This window comes from Lindgomyces ingoldianus, assembly GCF_010093535.1.
Source record: "Lindgomyces ingoldianus strain ATCC 200398 unplaced genomic scaffold BDR25scaffold_14, whole genome shotgun sequence".
NCBI lineage: Eukaryota > Fungi > Ascomycota > Dothideomycetes > Pleosporales > Lindgomycetaceae > Lindgomyces > Lindgomyces ingoldianus.
The window spans coordinates 412,721-426,232 of NW_022985175.1; the positions used below are offsets into that span (position 1 = coordinate 412,721).

The following is a 13,512-nucleotide window of genomic DNA, read 5'->3' on the forward strand; positions in this document are numbered from 1 at the left end:
TGACCCCCGTTCCATATAAGAATTGCCTATACGTTTGAGGCAGTCATGCGACTACGTACGCTGCTCTTCTTGCTTCATCCCAAAATCTAAACCAGCCCTATACTCCCACATTCCAACCTCCATGACCCGTCAAAGCCCTCAACGCTAAGGCGAAACCCCTTCGTCCTCGATCCTCTTCATCTCCTCACCACGCCCACTCGGCACATATATAAGCCCATTCGGCACATCTCCAACATCTCCAGCATGCTTCCCATCTCTCCTCGTACGCCGGCTCGTGCCTGTCATAGATCTTACACAACTCCAGCACTGAGATCTTTTAGACTTCTACTTGTTTGTGGGAGGCGTCTGTATAGATACGTCCGTGTTCGTCACAACAGCCAGCGCGTATCTCTTATGTCGAGGGTTGATTTGTGGAGCGCAATGATCCTGTAGAAGAGAGCGCCAAGGTTGTCGGCAATTCCATACTTGCTGACGGGAGATTGAGTGAACGGGTCTGGTAGTAAGGCGGTGATGTAGTGAACTCCTTCCTGCGTAGCCGCGATGTCGTCCATGTTATAGATGTGCCGGCTCCAATACTCAATGCTGTTGAAAGCGCCGCTAGTGCGAGGGATGAGACAAGGCAGGTCCATGAACACATCTATCTTCGGTCAGTCATTTAGTGCAATTAGATCACTTCACTCCTCCCCCTGATAACCGGAGTCTCCACAATAACATTCGCGTAGAAACCGTCTCCGCTTCAGCCTCCATGGTAGCATTCGTAACCCCCGGCTCTTTCATAAAATTCATGTCCCGTTGATGATTCTATGGACACTGTGAGTAATATCGTATTTTTGACTTCGACTTCCCGATCCATTCGGCGTGGTGAAGCCGCAACGGAAGCCCTTGCCCATCGAGAAGCACGAGCTAGTTCCAGCCATGACGGCCAGTAAGCTTTGTTTGATGTCCAGGCGTGGGAGCCAAGATGCAGGTACAAAGGTGAAGCATGGTGGGCAGTTGGAAAAGTTCGTCACCACATCACGTAATAAATGCAAAGTGAGCAAAAGTTTGAGTGGGTAAATCCAGGTTCAGGTCAACCTACCTGAAACCATGGATACGAGTCTTGACTAACTAATCATCCCTCCAGTTGAATCGAAATTGAAGAAACCCTTCCAAAGTCCTGTCCATCAGTACAGTTTGCAATGCATCCCATTGGCCTCAGAAGACAAAAAGGGTTTCTTTCCCAGAACCACCCATGCAACCTGAGAATTCCCCAATGCTCCCAATTCGCAAGTAACAAAGGAAAACGAGCCAGCGACAGGAAATTCAGGTTTGAGTAGCAGACGGGAAAAAGGGAAATGTGGTATCTCTAAAGCTACAGACTGGTAGAAGAAACCTGAAAAAAGGTCGAAGGCTGAAAAGTGTTAAAGGGTTTTGATCTGTCCAAAAGAAAAAAAAAAGGGATGAAAAGTGTCAAGACTACAAGTGGAGGTCATTCCAACCTCCAACCCACTCCAGGTCGCCAATATCATCGTCCAAGAGGTTTGGATGCTGGCGCCAATCCTTACTCACACTCCAGTTGCCCTTTCGTTCCAAGACGCCATTGTCGAGATGACTGGGGCCCCAATGAATTTGACGTCTCCAGCTACCAGTCCGGCTTCGCTTCCTGGCGGAGGTCGGCGTAGGTTGAACTTGCTTTGGTGGTTGTTTTACAGCCTTTTGGGGTGTTTGCTGCTGACCGCGCCGGCGGTCACCAAGAGCGGCCCATTTGTCTACAGTGGAACGCTTTGAAGGAGGCGAGTAGCGAGGCACGGTAGGTGTGTGCTCCTCGAAGATGAAACCGGTATATTCGCTAACACGCTCATCCACACGACGGTTGGTTTTGGGGGAACGGCTCCTGCTGTTGTTGACGATGGCAGGGTTCTTCATCTCGGAAAGACCGCCACGCGGAGTGGAAACACCTGACCCGGACTCGGCTTTGTCCCACTGCTTCTCCTTCTTGAGGCCACCGAAAGGAGTATAGCTATTCTCGATCTCAGCAATGGTATGTGCTTCTTCTTCTTCTTCGTCCCAAAGATCGCTCCAGCTCTTGGAGATAACATCGCGCTTCTTGCCAAACACTGATGCCAGGCTGTTGAAAGGTCTGGCGGCATTGGCAGGAAGAGAGCCAGAGATTGGTACGGGCCTAGACCGGGCAATTGTGATCGGGGCGGGTTGGGCGACACCAGTAGATTTGAACGAAAGCCCCAAACCAGAGTCGACGAATGAGACGGTCGAAGCATTGTCTGGTTTGATGTCGAACCACTCGTGGCTTGACCGTTCAGAACCAGGGAAGAGGTCCTCTGAATACACTTCGGTGTCTGGAATTGCCGACAATTGACGGATAGGTTGAGGTGGGGACATGGCGAGAGCCTTGGCCCATGGGAACGACCCACCCTGATCCAGCTGAGGCGTGGAAACCGAAGGAGTACGAAGGGGCTCGCGGTTCGCACTGGCAACAACGGGCTCCCGCTCTTCGGTGCAAAACTCATCAAGACTTTCGTCGTCTGTGGTGAAGCTAAGGACGCGGTAGAGAGCCTCTTTGACAAAAGACAGGTCGCGCTTCTCGGGGTCGATGGCCAAACAATGAACCAAGACCTCGAAAGTATCTTGGGACATATTCGGGAACACATCGAAGAGTGTTTGTCTGTCAAGGGCAAAGTCCGCGTAAAGAGGATCCGAGGCCGCCGGAATAGCGAACGGATTGCGAGAGAAAAGAACATTCAACAAACAGATGCCAATAGACCAGATGTCCGCTTTGGCAGTGGAGTAGCCAGCGTTTGATGGGTCATATTGCTCGGGAGCCATATATCGATCGCTGCCCACAGCCACCTCGTAGGACCAGGGACTTGTAGTTGCGAGCCCAAAGTCACCAAGCTTCACGGAGCCGGATTGGGAGAGAAAGATGTTCTCCGGCTTAATGTCTCGGTGATAGATGCCATTCGAGTGCATATACTCGACAGCATCTACCAATTCAAGCATAAAGTCGCGGACGTGCTCGGTCTCCTTTGGGCCTTTACCTAGACGAATAGCCTCATATAGATCGCCGTTCGAGCAGAACTCCAGAACAAGATAGGTGTGATTCTGTGTTTCAAACGATTGGAGGAGGTTCACGACGTTGGGGTGCAAGCCCATGCGAAGGTGGATGGCAAGCTCTTCTGAGTGTTCGTCTACTGCGAAGAGAGAAGGGCAGGTGTTGGCAGCTGACGTCTTGGTGAGGCATTTGATTGCAACGTGTTCGCCGGTTACGAGGTCCTTGGCCTGGAACACCATACCGAAGGACCCATGGTTGAGAGGAGAGATTGTTTCATATCGTCCATTAAGCACAACACCCTCCTTGAGCTGGTTGCGCATACAATCCATAAGGGTGGCTCGAGGACAGATAGAGGATCAGCTAGCCAGAGGTTCCGAAAATAGACCCGATGGCAGAGAGCCGGAGTGCCAAAGTGGAAAACTGACAGCGGATGAGATGTGAGAACGCCAAAATAAGGACCGGAGTCGTAATCAAACAAAACGGTTGATCGGAGAACCAACCCGTGAAGCGAGGAGCTATGGCACTTTTAGGTGACGACAGAGCTTCGAGGAAGATAACAATAAATGGATATGATGGAAGTCCGGGACGAGAGAAGTAAATCACAAGGCAGAAGTGGTGTCGTCAAGTAAACAGGCTGCAGGTGCAGTTGGCCGCTCCAAGGAATCCGAACACAAGATAGGAAAAGTCGTCGGGAGTATGCACAAAGGGTCCGTCGACGGGTAAAGACAAGGAAATGGTCAAGAGAATGTGGTGCTCATTGAATGTATTAATTTCGTAGGGATAACCCGGATCAACGAGCGGTGGGAAATGAAAAGAGGGTGTCGTGTGGAGGTTCTGGACGTCCGGAAAACAGTACGAGAGGAGATCGCTGCGTGATAGAAGAGGAAATCGTGACACGTGGAGGGGCGTAGGATGAGGTCGACAGGATACGGTTGCCTTGGTCGAGGGTTATCGTCGAAGCGTGAGTCAGCGGCACAGGCTCACGGAAGCAAAGGATCGGCGAAGTCCGAAGGTGCTTTAGTTGGCGGCTTTCACTGGAGGAGTGGCTTGATCGATAGGAGCATCAAACACGCAGTCCAAGAAGCTGAAGAGTGCGCGGCTTATGGGACGGACTCGGTGGGTGATGGGACGGCTCAGAGCATTGATGAGGGGCGTGTTGAGGTCCGATGATCGCCAGCAACAGGTAGCGTTAACACATCAATGCAAAGTCCGGAGGCGACGGATAGATGGTGGAGTAGATGAGTTGGGTGGTGGGCAAGTGGAGATGGATGAAGCTTGCGAGGAGGAGAGGCGAGGGAGGGTGCGTTGTTGTTGCTCGTCTAGCAATGCAGCAGTGGTTGCGAGGGTAACGAAGGAATGGGCGGCGAGGCTATTAAGGGCAGGAAGAGGAAGGAAGCAGGAGGAAAGAGGACAGAGGACAAGAAGGAGGGTGCTGGTTGCGCAGACGGCACGACGACGACGAGGGAGTGGCGGTTGTTGTGTTATTCAGGACATGGCAGTTCGAGTTGTGGTGGGTAGAGCAAGCTTCGAAGGGTGCGAGGGAGCGGTAAGTGTATATGGGGGGGGGCAGTGGCCTGGGCTGCCCTTGCACGCACTGCTCGGCGAGCGAGGGCTTGAATTGGCGGTGACTGCTGGGCTGAGCAGCCAATGGATCGTTCTTGCCTTTGTTGGACGCGTTGGTCGGCACCCTTGCAGGCGCACTAGGCTGAAGGCGGCATAAATCAATGTAAAAGTAGTATCTGGGCAGTGACGATGCACACCCTGGCACTAGCAAGCGCCACACTGGCAGGTCTCGGTCCAATAATCGGACTCTCCCAGGCCTGGCCTGTTTCTGCGCTCTTCTCTCCTCTTCGCTGCGCTTCTGCCGCCGTCTCCCATCACTTCATTGCTCGAACCCGTGGACAGCAACTGATGACCAGCCCCGTGGCATGTCCCATTCTTCCGCTGAGCCCTTTCACCACCGTTGCGTGATGCTCGTAGCCCCGACTCGGCTCCTGCGTGCGGCATGCCGTGGGAGACTCCAAGCTTGGAGACTGCGAGAAATGACGCTGCCCGGACAAGCAGCGCGCGCCTGAAACATGCTCCTTGCTTCACCTCCCTCATCGACCATGGGCGGACAGGGCTTCTGGCGTGATGACAGGAACCTCCACCCTGAGTCTGTCCGCCCACCAGATCCGCTGATCGCGACACTCGTGGGTGCTGATCAGCAGAGACGTCAGCCGGCTTTGACTCTCCCCAACGCGCCGCGTCTTGTGAACGCGCAAAGCCGCCTCAACTGCCAGGTGGCCTCCAATTGGCCTTAGGCACCATTATACTCATCCATCATTCTTAACAGTCATCCCTCGACCACACTAACCCCTCGCCAGCTTGATATCGCCATTATCGTTCATCTCCCAGACTCACCATTATTTCCCACCCCGCTGGCTCTTTGATTGCCTTCATCCTATTACTGTGCGTTGATCTCTTCCTACCTGTACGTCTCAGGGGTTGCTTGGCTGCTTTGAACACCTGTCCCGATTCAGTAGGCAAGCGTTTCATTCATGTTAGCGCTCGCCCCACCCGAGCCTTCTTTGGTCTGCACCCCTCGAGTTCCGCATCAGTGCACGGCCAGCGGGTAGCAGCCGCAAATGTCTGGGGAAAGCTCCCAAACTTCTGTCGTGTTCTCAATAATAACCGCTTGCAGCTGAGCCTTCTGTCTGTCCAAATGCAACGCATATCGTGGCTCCTGTCGACGAGCAAGAATATGACTACAGCGAAGATGAAGCAAAGTCGGTGTAGACGGCTCTAGACAAATGGGCGGCAGTGAAATGTTTCCAAGCGTATCCTCTTGTCCCCTCAACTTTTTGTTTGCTTCTCCGGCCTCGGAACTCGTCCACAACGACCTGGTCGAAGTTCTGTAGTACAAAGGTAGCCACGCCAAATGCTGCTTCAGAGATGCTGCAGGAGGCGTGCATAGTTAGCGTGGGCTAGACATGGATTGCCAGGAAGTGCACGACGCTCTCGCCACCACCAAAGCACACTCGAGAGCGCTACTGCAGGTAACATGCGTTGCCATGCCCACTTCGTCCCTGAGTTCTGAGGGCGGTGAAGCGTGACAGCAAATATCCGCCAACAACTCATCGTATTTTCGGCCTTTTCGACCTATGGCATTTCAAACAATTTATCGACAAGGGACCAACCAACTCCTTCATCGAAAGAAAGGAAAGAGGTGGGCCTCCCGCTACCGCCTCAAAGTTTATCTGCATGTCGACACATGGAAGTCCTGGTGTGAAGCGGTCACACAAGTCAATGAGTGTTCCCTAGCATCCGATTCAGTGCGCCCAATGGTTGGTGAAGTTGTGCGTTCCGCCATCTCAACGCTCCAGCAGCCGAACGAACAAAGAAAACATAAACTGCAGTACAAATGAAGGAAACAACAAAGGCGTTCACTCAGGCAATCTGCGCTTCCACCCTCTTCGTTCTGCCGTCCAACATGCAAATTTTTTTAGGACCATCAAGCCTCGTCTTCAAGGTTCGCAACTGCCAGTTCGGCAAACTAGTTTCTTGCTCGTGGTCGACATCTACCACCACTCGCAGTCTCTTGACCGCTATGTCTTGATTTTGCACCCTCAAATCCACTTCAAATATTTGCACCAACCAGCGCACGACGCCGACAGAATTCCAGCTGAAATAGTTCATTGATCAGAAAATTTTCCCCTTCACCGCCCCTCACCGCTTCCATTAAGAACAATCCACAACAATCAACAACAATGTCTGCCGCCACGCTCGACCGCGAGCGATGGAAGAACGCCGATACTGTGCTCCTCGACATTGGTGAGTTTGTCGCACAACCCTCGCTCTCGCCTTCGACTTCTCTTAGGAGGGCAAAAGCAAATTCTTCACACAGCCATCCAGCCTTCCGAGCCTGCATGCGGCTGGTCTGGTCTGGTCCAGGCCGCCATTCGATGCACAACAGAATCACCTTGGCAAGACACCACGCGCCATCTTGTTGTTGCGTTCTGCTTCTGTCACCCAGCTGCTACCCCAGATTCTGCTCGCGCCACTGCACATTCCACCACCCAGGTGTCGTGGCTGGGCCCAAAGACAGGCGAAATTGTTACTCAAGACTGACACTTTTCTGCTTCTAGAGGGCACCATCTCAAGCATCTCCTTCGTTAAGGATGTTCTCGTAAGCTTAGCTTTCTTCCCTGCATTTAGTCATTGCAAGCTGGCTTCATATGGCGTTTCGTCCAACCCCGCAATTGGAGGGCGTGTGATCAACTCTCTCCAGCTCGAATCGGACCACAGACGGCCCGCGCTTCCATTTCTCTGGGTCACTTCCGGCAATCTTCAAGCCACTCATTTCCACTTCAAGCCTTCGCTCTCTCCTGAACTTTGCTTCCTTTCGTGATCTCCAGTCTTCTGTTATCTGTCACGAGGCCTCTCTGAAAGAGGGGTAGCTCCCGTTTTCCACTCCATACTCACGATATCGCAGTATCCGTATGCGCTGGAACGTCTCACAAGACTAGCCTCCGACTCATGGAATGACCCAGCCTTCCAGGACCTTATTGTGGGGTTCCCAGAAGAGACACGGCCAGATGCCGAGACGCTCATTTCGCACGTCGAAGATCTGACGCAGAGGGATATCAAGGCAGTGTACTTGAAGCACCTGCAAGGTAGGTTCTTCTTGGGTTTCTTTCCTTCGGAACTTGCGTTTACGTTACTTCTTGGACTACATGGACTCCATTTCCAGCATTCTCAGGGCCCTTCCCTGGGATGTTCACCACGCAGCCGCGATCCCCGCTATATGATGGAGGAGATCGGGGTTGTGTGATAGGATGCTGCAGAGCCAACCGGTGGGAAATATCCCTGTTATACTTCGCTTCTGCTTTTACAGTACCCTAGTGGTGCCGAGTCGTTGCTCCTCTGTGCCATCATCATTAGTCGTCCACATTCGTTTACCGCAGCTATATCAGAATATATCTATATTATCCCGTTTCACGTCAATTACATTTCACGATAATATTAAACATTCCCACAGCCCGTCACTATAACTAATCATTCCACAGGCATCCTCTGGAAGACCGGTTATAGCAATGGCGACCTCAAAACCCCGCTCTTTGACGATGTCACCCCAACACTGGAGTCTTGGAAAGATGCCGGCAAAACACTCGCCATATTCTCTTCTGGTAGCGTTCAGGCTCAGCTCCAGTTCTTCTCATATGTTGAATGTGGATCAAGTACGCAGAATCTCAACCCTCTCTTTTCTGCGAACTTCGACACCGTGACCGCGGGCTCAAAGCTAGAGAAAGACTCATATGAGAATATCTGCCTCAAAATTGGGAAAGAAGCTGCAAAGGTTGTCTTTCTCACCGACAACGTTAAAGGTATGTTACTTGTGAGCTCATCCAGTTGTTTAAGGACCCGTGTACCGTTCGAGCAACCTGCTGTCCTCTACAGACACTTGTTACACCATGCCTCTTCATGAAACAACCGTACTCGCCCTCGTGCTTCATCTATTTCCGAAAGACAATATCTCATTCTGCTCCCCTCATCCCAAAATCATCGACCTCTTTAGCCTAGGTTCTTGATCTGCAAACACTCTCCAAAGGCTAAGCTCGCTACCAATCTTCTCCATTATCTTGCGTCTTGCCATTAACTTCCCAATACCGATCGCCGCCTTCTTCCCAATTTATAAACCTCCCTTCTTTTCACCATGACTAGCTCGAGTGGACAGAACTAACGATAAGTCGCAGAGGCATTAGCCGCTACTGCTGCCGGTATCTACACCATCCTCACCGACCGCCCCGGCAATGCACCTCTTTCTGCCGAAATAAAAGAGGAGTTTGCGGTCATTCGGAAGCTGACGGACTTGCCGTAGTCCATTTATGGTCTTGAAGAATGGCCTAAGATGAGTGGTTGGGTAGAGGACATTTCAGGGGAAAGGAATGGAGGGATGAAATATGTTTCACATGCAGTGAGAGACCGAGTGAGGGCACATTCTTTGCTTAATCGGCCATGAATGTATCTTCCAACTAGTGGCTCTCATGCTAAATAGACACCCGTTGTCGCAACTATCACGAAGCAGATATCCAACAGTATCCCTTTTCCTTTGCTACACCAAAGTCAAGCCCTCCAATGGCGGTTTGTAGAACCAGAGCCATGTTCTTTCCTTAATCGACATATACTTAGATCAACCATCTGTAAAAGCACAGAAACAGCGCCATGTCTCCTCTCTCTTCCACCAACGTCATGAATGTAGCACCTAACTCGAAATGTGACAATTACTTGCTCGAATCCTTCCTCACCTCGCCCTCGACCCTCCGAGAGTTCATGAAATCCCATTTGCTATGCTTATTAAGCCACTTTAAGTCTCGTAGTTTTTTTCTGGTACTTCAAAAGACAGGAATCAACCGTTCCTTCTTCATACTACTATACCTCTCTTCTCAAAACTTGTTCCACATTACGAAATCTATACATTCAGTGTTTTGATCAAATGCCGAAACCCATAGCAGGTCATAGCAAGGAGCTTATTTAAGATAGAAACTTATATCCTCTTTATCCTCATCTAAATTAAATTGCAGCGAAAAGTTTGACAGGTCAAGCCCACTCTATCCCACATTCGGGGCGAATATGTGGTAGATATCGAGAAAGTTATAGAACCACCTATTTGGCCTACTATAAAACATAACAGTAGACATTACTTAGTGCTATGGATTACCAGCTAGAGTCTGATTTTAGATAGAATCTGTATCCCCTTTATATTCTTGCACAAATACTCGCGCGAGATGGGACTGATAGGACTAATTACACTTAGTTCCTATGTTTATGCTCTAATGATGCACACTGATAGGCTTATGTACGCTTGCTTTATTTTACAGACTGGTTTAGAAAGAGATGAACTTGTCAAAGTTAACTAATAGAAATAGTACTAGCATCAATGGGATTACAAAACATCATAAACCCTTTTCCTCTCCCATAGGGTGCGTCAATGGCATGGCCTTTAGTGGCATTCCTCCTAGGGCCATTCTGCCTTCATAAAATGGTTCCTGGATCTGTCCTTTGCGGTACCGTCGTCAAACCGTGTTTGGGGTATAATTCAATATAATCGTATCCATATACTAAGAGAATTAATCCTCCAAATTTACGTTTAGCAATATTTCAGCTCAGCTGTGGTTGGTGTACCTCAAGTGTTGAAAACATCACACGAGTGATTTCCACAGACCTGGCAACTGCAACCACCTGACAAGAGAGCAGAATTTTGTCCATTTCCCTTTGCTAACACCCGTGTATCCTGCCACCTTCCCGCCAGATAATGTCTCTAATCCTATCCCTAGTTGCCGCTTAAAAAAAAAAGTGAATAAAGAGGGAAACATAAGAAAGAAAGAAGGAACAGGAAACTAAAGTGTTACAGTTGGACATCTCCAAAGTGCTAGCCCCCTGAATCTGGCATTTTCCCTTGTTCGCTTCCACTCCATACCATCCAACACCTCGAGCTATCAGCCACGTATTACGCTCCTCAAGCCGTTGAACACCCCGATCAGCTTATGCAGAGGTAATGGTGGTTTAATCCGTGATCCTCCAAGTGCTGAACCACTTCAAATGACTCCACTGACTGCTTGGTCCCTCCATGCCAAAGCAAATTGCCCTAAACAGCCAGAAAAGGCCCACGATAGCCACATACAAGGCTCCGAAAATCGCCCAATTGATCTGTTTATTCAATTTCCTCGTTGCCCAATCCATACAGAATCCCGCCGTTAAGATGGCAAAGTACAGGGCTGGGTAATAGTGGTGAACGTATGTTACACGACCCATGGCGACGAAGGGGAGGTAGTGCAGGAACCAACCAATTACGGGGTATACACCAGCGTAGTGAATTTGGTCAATATCGGCAGGTTTGAGGTCATTGTAACCACGCTGCCAGCGTATAAGGTACCAGAGGACCATTATACCGAAGATGCCGAGGCTAGCCGTGCTGCCCCAGTACACAATTGGGTTGCCTAGGAGGAAGTATTTGACGACTAATAGCTTGATTAGCATATAACACACTGCGAATGAATATGAGGAAACTTACTCTTGTCATCCCAGCCGCACATGCGAAGACCAACATGGAGCAGTGGCCACTGCCAGAACTGGGAAGCGAGATCATCCTGCTTGTCTGGGTCGGGGACAAGGGCGTTGTTGGATGTCATCATTGCAACGTTGAGATGGATGAAGTCTTGAAGAAAGGGTGATTTATATGACCCTGGATCACCGGGAGGAACTATAAAGCCGTTAACACCACCCAACGTGCACTTGAGCCAAAACACTTACGCTTCTCGTTCCAGTGACTCTCGACGTTCCAGTGGGTGTAGACGTCTCGGGGATTATTCTCCTTCGCGCAAGTCACCTCGATTTGCTTAAAGCCCCACTGAGGCAAGTTGACGTTGCCGGCTCGGAGGTAGCAGCCAAGGTCGGCATGCCTTAACCGGAAGGCGGTAGTCAACGTTCGGAGCTTAGAGTAATCCCTTGAGGCAGCATCACGAACAACTTCGACGACCCAGTGGTCCTTGGTATCGCCAACAGTGGTATTGCCGTAGCAAGAAACCTCCCAATCCGCCTTCGTGACGGGAGCGGCAACCTGGTGTGAGTGGAGATTGCGGCCGGTCTGGGCATGGATAAGACGAATGGTGTCGCCATTCCCAGGGAATCGGAGCTCTTCCTCAGGTTGGTACTCAACATCTCCGCGGTTGGGGTAGAAAAACCAGTCATTGTTAGCATCCTTGTGGTGGTAGCAGGTGATTTGTTGCTGTGTAGAGCCCTCGGGATAGGTTTGGTGATGAGAATGAAGCAAACCGCCTCCATAACCCATGTTCTTCAAAGTGGCACGGGAGCCGTAAGCAATTTCAAGTGGGCTGTCTTTGCCGACCTCTGTACCTCGAAGGTTAGCCTGGAAAAGAGAGCTCATCTGAGCATCTCCTGGCCCGCTATTCTCAAGTACAAGGAAATGCATGTAGAATGAAAACATGTAGACAGCGAGAGGAATCATGATAAGCCCAAACACGCGGAAAGCCAAGTGCGTAGCTAGCTCAACCTAGGAAAGTTAGCAGCCCTCCAAAATTTAGTAGAGAATGCGCAATTACCTTGGGCATTTTGAGATCTCCAAACTTGTTCCAGAGATCCTCGATCGTGTACAAGCCAACGAGGGCAGTGCAGAAGAAGCCGACCCATTTGACGCTGCATACACACCCGATTGAGACCCCGGTCAGCATCAGCCACAGACCCCACTCAGGAGAGAAGGGGTCGTGTTGGAGGCGATGAAATTTGGCCCAGCAAAGAACTGTGGTAAATGTGAAGCACAGAAGCATCGAGTCCAGCAAAATGAACCTGCTAATGGTGGTGTACGAGTTCTCGAAAAGGACGGCCAAGGTGACCAGCCATACGGTAGGTCTCCGGAAGTTCAACTCCTTCGCGGTGAAGTAGGCCAATGGAACGCAGACAGCTCCGAAAGCCGAGTTAAAAAGACGCATGAAGGTGTAGTTGAGTTCCTCGGGATAAGTCTCTCCGGACTTGAATTCAAATGACCCGTTATACCCAGCGAGATATCCGGACAAACCGACCAGCATTTTCCCCAAAGGAGGGTGGACATCGAAGTAAAACTCGCGCTTCAGGTAGTGGGACCCGAACTTTCCGAAACTGCAATTCACGTTTAGACAACTGCCTTCTAGCTAGACAGGAGGGAGTGCTACATACTGTGCCTCGTCCCAGGTAACTATCGGCGACAGTCCGATTTTCCACATGCGGGTGAAGAAGGCAAGGGCCGTGAATAACAACGGGGCCCATATGAATTCGTACTCGTCGAGGCAGGAGATGATGCTAAAAGGCTAGACATTATACATTGATTAGCGGGAGACCGGGCAAAGGCAAGAACGAAGGCAAGGGAGAAGGCAAGGACGAATCCACGAAGGGGCATCATACCTTCTCTTTTGACTTCTCTGAGACTGGTGCCGCTGCCGCGGAAGGCCCAGTGGAAGAGGCTTGTCCAGAGATATTTCTCCTCCGCAGCTCCTCAGCCTGAGCGTGGCCGTCCGCGCCCGTGGTACGCGCCTGAGTCGCCATTGTGGATGGCCGACTCGCAAATTTAGTGGTTGCTCGTCAGAAATGGCTGGGCGAGAGCAGATGCGTGCGCAGGAAGAAACGTGTTCGCAATGGGGTGAGGTGTTCGTTCTTTGGGGGGCTGAAATTCGTCACTCGAGTTCCGCTGACGGAATGGTGGAAAACGAAAGGGGAGAAGAAGAATATTACAATGTTGAGTCGGTGCAAGAAGTCATGAAGAATGTGCACTCGCGCGTTGAGGGAGAAAATGCGCGCCCCTCTACAGCTGTTCGGCGATGAAGGCAGGAGGTGAGTGAGGGCCTGCTACCGAAATAGAAATTCAAAGGTGATGCTGGAGCTGAGCAAGGGTGGTTCGCTAGCCCGGTTCGGCAAGGGGCTCTTTCCAGGGA

At 50.8% G+C, this 13,512-nt stretch overlaps 3 protein-coding genes across 3 annotated transcripts; 1 reads left to right on the forward strand and 2 right to left on the reverse strand.

Moving 5' to 3' along the window:
* Positions 1-1,042: 1,042 nt before the first annotated feature.
* Positions 1,043-3,764, reverse strand: BDR25DRAFT_25195 (kinase-like protein). The gene has a single exon (XM_033686151.1). It carries the CDS (start codon positions 3,376-3,378, stop codon positions 1,456-1,458), a length of 1,923 nt encoding a protein of 640 aa, XP_033548117.1. The 5' UTR covers positions 3,379-3,764; the 3' UTR covers positions 1,043-1,455.
* A 3,034-nt stretch (positions 3,765-6,798) lies between these two features.
* On the forward strand, positions 6,799-8,909 carry BDR25DRAFT_325060 (2,3-diketo-5-methylthio-1-phosphopentane phosphatase; the record flags this gene model as incomplete). Its single annotated transcript, XM_033692193.1, has 4 exons — positions 6,799-6,862; positions 7,558-7,704; positions 8,098-8,415; positions 8,785-8,909. 4 exons carry the CDS (start codon positions 6,799-6,801, stop codon positions 8,907-8,909), a joined length of 654 nt encoding a protein of 217 aa, XP_033548118.1.
* Positions 8,910-10,160: 1,251 nt separating this feature from the next.
* On the reverse strand, positions 10,161-13,415 carry BDR25DRAFT_260709 (dolichyl phosphate-D-mannose:protein O-D-mannosyltransferas-like protein). Its single transcript, XM_033686667.1, has 6 exons — positions 12,986-13,415; positions 12,761-12,891; positions 12,151-12,703; positions 11,342-12,101; positions 11,103-11,291; positions 10,161-11,049 (listed from the first exon to the last, which is right to left on the reverse strand). The coding sequence occupies exons 1-6, from the start codon at positions 13,124-13,126 to the stop codon at positions 10,595-10,597; spliced, it is 2,229 nt and encodes a 742-aa protein (XP_033548119.1). The 5' UTR covers positions 13,127-13,415; the 3' UTR covers positions 10,161-10,594.
* Between the last annotated feature and the right edge of the window lie 97 nt (positions 13,416-13,512).

Bases quoted from the DNA above. Each gene is read 5' to 3' on its own strand.
- BDR25DRAFT_25195 (XM_033686151.1), bottom strand. From the start codon at position 3,378: ATGGATTGTATGCGCAACCAGCTCAAGGAGGGTGTTGTGCTTAATGGA.
- BDR25DRAFT_260709 (XM_033686667.1), bottom strand. From the start codon at position 13,126: ATGGCGACTCAGGCGCGTACCACGGGCGCGGACGGCCACGCTCAGGCT. The intron at 12,892-12,985 runs GTATGATGCCCC...TATAATGTCTAG, and splicing joins CAGAGAAGTCAAAAGAGAAG to CCTTTTAGCATCATCTCCTG. The intron at 12,102-12,150 runs GTAATTGCGCAT...TAACTTTCCTAG, and splicing joins GAGATCTCAAAATGCCCAAG to GTTGAGCTAGCTACGCACTT.